Genomic DNA, 7,390 nt, shown 5'->3' with positions numbered 1-7,390 from the left:
ACCAGATCAGTACAGACAAGTACAGACATAGAACTAACAATTATCATTATTAACGCACTAATGAATCACGAAGGATTTCAGAGGTAGTCAGTGGTAATCTGCAATTCTAATTCTATAAATTTAGAACTCACGAGTTGAACTTATATCGAAATATACATACTTTAATCTAGCTTTTCCTGCTTTACTTGTACGGTTGATTTTTGCGGGACGAAATCTTGAAACGTCAATTTAGTTTTTGATCAAAAATTGTTTGACAAGTTGGCCTCGGTTTCTAGCAGATTTTCCATTTTTGTTCCTCAACCCATATGTTTTTCCAAGTACCGAATAGTTTATCACGTCCCCATCTTTCAATTTCTTAACCTCTCGTAAACATCCTTCTCTATTCCAATCGTAATTTCTATCGTTACCATGGTTATGCGGCTTTTTCTTTCCAGATTTTATCTTCTCTTGTTCTTTTCGAAACCTGTTTTCGGCCTGCTCATCGGTTTCGAGTGATTCTTTCGAACGGACTCTCCCTCGTTTTCGGAACTATTGGTTGGTTGTCAGCACCCTAAGATGAATTATAATTCTTTTAAACTTAAAGGAGCAGCATGATTGAGCCATTTTTACTTTATTGAGAAAAACAACTTTCAAATTTTTGCTCCATTTTTGCAACCCTTTCCACCGGGTACGAGTTTTTGGCCTATTTTTCCACCGGGGCGGGGGGTCCACCGGGTCTGTGACACAGGGGTGTATAAAAAATAAAAGAACCATACCTGTTGATAGCAGAAGCATTTTTGATAGTTTCGCACTCTTTAATAACTTGTCTCTTTATTTTGTCTTGCTGTTGTTTGGTAAAATTGCTAATGTCAGCTAATGGTGTGCGTTTTGGTTCACGAATCAAGCCATTTTTCTTTGCTTTGGCATAATGAACTCTCGCCTTTTTACTGACTGGAAATAGGGAAAGCCCTGTCTTAAATGTTCTTTTTCGTGTAGTTCTTTTTCACACTGTGACAACCTTTTCCAAATCTTTTCGGAAAATGTATTCAAAATTTCTTCTTTAGGTGGTCTTGCTACCGACGTCGACTTCCCAATATCAAATAATATCTTTCTGATGCCAACTAAATTCTTTGCATAGTAAGCCCAATTTATATCAAAAGTTTCAATACCACAAAAATATTCTTTAATTTCTCGAGAATGAATTTCAGAAGTATTACTTTGTCAACTGTACAAGCACTTAATTTGCCCAATTTATAACAATCTCGAACCAATAAATTAAAGACTTTCACTTTCAAAAATCCACAAGTCAGTGGGTCGTTCGCTGTCATTTTTTCAATGAGAATGGAGTAAGAAAAAGGGGAAAGGGATCTTTTCCCCGCCAAAAATTTTTCCCGCTCGAAATACAGCTGGAGGCTAGAAACAAAAGAGTAAATTCTAAAAGGGCCATGGGATCTCTATTGAGATAATGAAACCATTTAACAATTGGATAAAAACATTTCTTTATTGTATTGTGGACCATTTGTTTGCTTATTAACAAGAAAACAAATTGTAAAAGGGCCATTGGATCTTTTATCTATTGAGGTGATAAAGCCATTTAATGTATTTTAGCTATCGGAGTTAATTGAATCTATACATTTCTTTTTTGTATTATGGGCCAGTTGTTTGCTTATTGCGTAAAAAATATTCTGCAAATTAGGTCAGTAAAATCTCTACAAGCAACGATCTACTAGTAAATTACATTAAAATTGTTATAGCGGGATTAATTTCAAAACTTCGACGAAATTTTCTATTTCATTCCATTTAAATTATAATAAATAAACGAAGTTTGTTCAGGAGGATATGGTTTCATATCTATACTTAGAGATATAAAGGCTTTTATCTATTGAAATGATTAAGAAATCGTCTTTTTCAACTTTTGACCGCCAAAAATTCAAAGAAAAAAAATCGAATATAAACCCCCTTGACAAACACTGATAGAAAGAGTTTGGCTCAAGACAATTCTCAAGATGTAGAATTTAAAAATAGTCCCACAGCTTCAAAAATACTGAAATTTTTTTTTATTAAGGACATATTTCCACAATTTGAATTTATAAAATTTCTTCAACATTAATTGTTATGGGTACCATTAAAAAGCAAAATTAATGTAGATTTTGAATATATCGCTTTAAAACGAAAAGTTGAAAATTTTTATGGTTAAAAATCGAATTAAAAATATCTCATGAAAAAAGATATTCACACCGGAAGATACAACCTTAATAGCAACGAGAGTACCTTAGGCACCCCCAAAAGCCTGTCAGCCTCTATTAATTTGGAATATTTTAGGGTGTAACCATCCTTAACTCTAGGGGGAGGAGACACTATAACTGGGTTGAATTTCCCCTGGTTATTCAAAGTTAATTTACTGAGAGATTATCAACAAAAAAAGGTTCCTATACTAAATGCATAGTCATATTTTTGTTGTGTCAAACATTTTTAGTTATAACATGATTCCATAATAATATTCCATTGTCTATTGTGTGACTAATTCAAAAGGCAAGTTCAATATGAATCAAAAATTTCACCGATAACTTCAAGCAGAAAAAAATGCATCTTAAAAGCTGATGTAAGTGAGTCAGGTTTCATAGGCAGCCCTTCAGATGATAGAGCGATACGAGCAAATTCAACAAAATTTTCGTCATTATCAGCAACACAAGATGCAAAATGTGGATCATCGAATTGCTTTATTTCCATATCAGATACTTCTTTTCTGTATGTAATAGTATCATAGCGCTCTGGGAGGAAATACAAGCAATCTGGTTTACCATTTGGCAAGGCAGAATTTTTTTTTTTGAAGGAGCTATATGATGTTTATTCCACCTGATAGCCACATCTTGCAGATCTTTTCTGATTAGATCTATGATACAATACCGTAGACATTCAATGACCAAAGGATTAGAGCCATCAATGAATCCTTACGCAGATAATTCTTTAAAAAAAATTCTCCACCATGCTGGTTTTTCTTTTGTCAACTGTGACCAGAATGATTCAATTCTTTGATTTGCAGGCGATGTTCCAATGCAGAAACTAGCAGCACCAGAAAATTCCTCGTCATGGTCTGCTCTAAGCAAAATCTGTATTGGCTCAATAATACTAACTTCAGAGCCATCGTCTGATCTCATTCTTGTTGGAACTGCCTTAATTCTTTTTATTGCATCCATGTAAAACTTTGCCATAGTTTCAGGTGATTTATTTGATGAAGAGACCTTTAACCAAATGAGCCTTCTTGAGTATCCATCTATACAGCCGTGTACAGAAAATCCGAATGGCTTGAGTTTATGCCATAGGAAATCTGGACCAGGAACAGAATATATACGTCTCTTTAAACGTTTCTTCTTTCTGGCAGCAGAACCTTCAGGATCAGCCTCAGCTAACAATTTCATAACAGTTTCCCTTTTCACTTGTATTCCTATCTTTAAGGATTGCCCACATTTTTCGGTAGCCTATTAATTGAACAAAATTGTCATGAAAACTTGGGAGAAAGAAACTTCAATCTTTCAATGATTAATAAAATTTTTTATAGTAAACACTTGATATTATAATTAGATGCACTTTTTAAAAGTAAAACCAATTGAATCAAAAAAAATAAAATACAATATTGTAAAATTTCCAAAGTGGCTTTAAATGTAAAGTTGAAAAGCCAGGTTTTATTAAGGGTTGGCCTGTTACAAGCAATTTGTAGGAAATTTCGGAGTAAAGAGCATCTTTATGTGACAAAAAGTACATATTCAAATAGTGGCACTTTTAAATAACATATTATTCTGTACCTAAGATACTGGCACTTCCACTTAATTCTTGAACGGACGTTATCATTATTAGACATTGATAAGCTCTTGAAATGGACCCAAAGAAAAAAGGCTGAGTGTAAACGTGTTTATAAATAGGAAAGTTAAGAGAAGACATTTTCATGGATAACAATATTAATATTTCACTGTGCCGAAAAGATGTTTTTTTCAAAAGCATTTTTGAATTGTTGAAGGTTATAAAAATTTCTCCACTTATATGTTTTGATGTAAAATATCTAGAAAATGTAAATAATATTATGTATACTGACTGCAAAAAAAAGAAAAAAAATGAAAAAATAATAAATCACAAATTATCAAGGTCTATATCGATATCTGATAAGTACTCATAATCTGAAAATACATATTTTTCAGTGCTAAGAGTTTCAATTTTGGTCACAGTATCAATATCCATATCAATATCAGAAAGTTCACTTTCTGTCTCACTTTTATCTTTACTTGAAAAGAAATTTGAGATGAGTTGAAAAATACTTTCTGCCAAGTTAAATTCCAATATGGATTTTTTAAATTATTTTAAATTATTAAATAAGCTGGTGAATCAATAAACTCAAGTTGATTCACAATATCATTCACTATAGATTCAGGTAAACCAGTTACAGATTATGAAGGTAAGTGCAAATTCTCAGTGCATCTATCATGGTGGTATTTAAAGATCATAGACGAAATAGCTTCCTTGTCTCCAGTAGAAACATCCCGTATGGCTACTTTTGGTGTGTCTTCACAAAAATAATTTTCTTTTTCAAAATCAAAAAGAGGCTGATGATCGATACCACAGTCACACGAAGTTGTACAAAAACTACAGCAGTTGTGCCCAACAGTAAGTGAGGGGACATGACTTGTTTCACTGAAAGGTGAAAACAACTTAGTACGAAGGCATTGACCATCAAGAACGGTATAGTCTTTCATTTTTATGTTGACTCCTTTTTTTGATGCAGCATATGAATACAGGATGGCATGGCAATCAGATTCGTTATTTCGACCAGCACGACCAATTTGCTGGCAATAGTCAACCAGAGAATTGGCAAGTCTAAAGTGACATACATACTTCAATCCCTTAACATTAATACCACAACCGATAGCACTCGTGGCTATGACAACTCTGGGTGATTGAATTTCATGACTTGTTAAGGAATCCAAACATCGAGATTTTACGGAATCAGGGCTGTCACAGTGAAACATATTAACTAGAAGGTTTTTTGGGTTTGTAAGATTGTTATTGTACATCACATCACCTAAAACTGACTCAAACTGCCCAAAAAGCCAAGACACAAGAGTTTGGGACTTGCAATACATCAGGACTTTTGGACAGTTGATTTTATCTTCAACAATGGATTTAAAAAGCCAATTAAAACATTGAGCTGATTTATTTTTCATTGTAACGAGTGACAAACGAATGTTTTGACGGTCGCTGCAAGAATGAATCAATTTTACGTACTTTGATAACCCACAAAAGGCTTTAACAATGTCTGAAAAATCTATATCAACAGTGGCACTAAGTGCTAGTATGGGTACTTTTTCTGCACAGAATGATCTTATTTCCCCGATGCGTCCAAATGCCTCACGAAAAATGTGCTCCGTTGATGACGATGAACCAGAAACACCCCTGATAAAAAAACAAAAAAACATTTATTAGTCTAGTCCATTGTTAGCCTAATCTACATTTGATTCAATTAAACTATAACTCACAATCTCCTTATTATTATTACAGCACTGGAAAAAGAAAAGAGAATATGACATATGAAACTCTTTGAAAGAAAGAATTTTTCCTGTTTTTTATTCCTTTAAAAGTTTAAGAATTGTCTCCCATAAATCTAGGTGACAAATTATAACTCAGGCTATGATGATGTTGTTGTTTAAAATTCTCTGCGATACACTTGTAAAAAAGATTAATGTATAATAATTCAAAAATACATACCAGGATACTTTATGAGCTTCATCAACAACAACACACACTAAGTTTTGTCTGGAGAAACTAGAAGACAACAATTCTTTTACGGTCGTCGACAACCAGATTTCAGGATTTCCAAAAATTATGTTGAAATTTCCTTTTTTGATCAACTCGACAGTAGAATGATCATCCAAACTGCAACCTTTTAGGTGAAAATATGATTCAAGTTCTTTCACTTCATCTAACTGGTTTTTGATTAAGGCTTTCAATGGTGAAATGACAATAATGATTGGATGTTTTTTTCAGTTCACGAAACAGTGATGGTAGCATTTGATATATCAAACTTTTACCATAGGTGGTAGGTAAAATTGCCAGTGTGTCTGTCCTTCCCATTTATAACATTTTCGATGGCTTGAATTTGTTTTGGATTGACTCTATACTCTGTATTCAATTGTTGAATAATTCTATTTGAAAGTTTCTCAAGACTTGTTTCTTCTTTCTGTTTCAGCAAGTCAACTTGAGCAGCGGCCATTTTGTTTTGATTTGATTTGTTTTGATCGCGCAAAAATAATTAATTTTATGCGGTGTCACACTCACGATAATAAAAGAAAAGTGTTTTCCCGATTTTTTCATTTAGGGAAGTTGCGCACGGCTATTGCGAGAACGAATCCACTTGTTCAATCGGACCCGTCTACCTGCTGAACAAGGAATTCGACATTTGGAGATTGCCGAATTGAAGCGATAGACGGGTACTATCTTGCCCACAGCTGTAAGAAAATAACAGTCAAAATTTAGCCTTTTCGTACTAACTATGAAGGGTATATTGGTTAACATATCTTTTAATAAATTCCATAATGTAAGGTTTAGAAATGAATTGGGGCAATTTCTTTCATTTCTTTCTGGAAAGGTATGCGTAAGAAAAAATAACCAATTGCGATATATACCTTCAGCTGCATCACATTAAACGAAGCAATCTGTAAAGCATAAAAAATTGATATAATTACACTATATCCCTTACTTATCACCTCATCCTCCCAAATCCTTGTAATTATCATGTACTCACCATTCTTAGCATTGCCTAAATCATCTCGTTGGCTTTTACAAACACGGCTCTAAACAGTAAGAGAAAGACAATTGAATGAAGTAAGGAAAGACTATGGGTATTTCAAATAAAACACAAACTTTATGATGTATATAAGGGCATAACATCTGTGGAACATTAAAAGCCAATGTAGCTGTCTGTAGCCATCTCAGAAGCAACCATAGGAGCAAGCTCAGGAGCTACCACAGGAGAAATATCTGGTGCATCTCTGGAGCAGCGTAGAAGCCTTCTGAAGTGTTCTGAAGTCTTTAGTATGGTACCATTTCCGCATCATAGTAGCAGATATGATGCGGAAACCAAATCTTCCAGTGTAGGGGTGCTTCTGCCGACGAGTAGGCAGCTTAGAGTATGTTGCTGACTGTGGACGAGCTCCTAAGAAGAACATATAAAAAATTCAAGCTAATGCACAATACTAGTACCAACAATTTATGTAAGTTGTTTTAAAGAGAAGGGAATGTGAAATACTAATTGATTCACCCTCAAGTGCACATGTAATTAACAGGGGGTTTGGAAATAAGTATAACTTTTACGTTACACGGCGATCTTCCGAGATTACTGTTATGCCCGAGACCATATTTTCCG

At 34.0% G+C, this 7,390-nt stretch overlaps 1 protein-coding gene across 1 annotated transcript; it reads right to left on the bottom strand.

The window, feature by feature from the left end:
* Nucleotides 1-4,418: 4,418 nt before the first annotated feature.
* On the bottom strand, nucleotides 4,419-4,997 carry LOC136812961 (recQ-like DNA helicase BLM). Its single transcript, XM_067069466.1, has one exon. The coding sequence runs from the start codon at nucleotides 4,995-4,997 to the stop codon at nucleotides 4,419-4,421; it is 579 nt and encodes a 192-aa protein (XP_066925567.1).
* Between the last annotated feature and the right edge of the window lie 2,393 nt (nucleotides 4,998-7,390).

The sequence above is a fragment of the Clytia hemisphaerica genome, unplaced genomic scaffold (assembly GCF_902728285.1).
Source record: "Clytia hemisphaerica strain Z4C2 unplaced genomic scaffold, Clytia hemisphaerica genome assembly, whole genome shotgun sequence".
Lineage (NCBI taxonomy): Eukaryota > Metazoa > Cnidaria > Hydrozoa > Leptothecata > Clytiidae > Clytia > Clytia hemisphaerica.
Note: the sequence above shows the minus strand (reverse complement) of the source record. Positions and strands in the feature narration are given on the sequence as shown.

What these genes read in the sequence shown, in the direction of transcription:
- LOC136812961 (XM_067069466.1), bottom strand. Translation starts at nt 4,997, where the DNA reads ATGTTTCACTGTGACAGCCCTGATTCCGTAAAATCTCGATGTTTGGAT.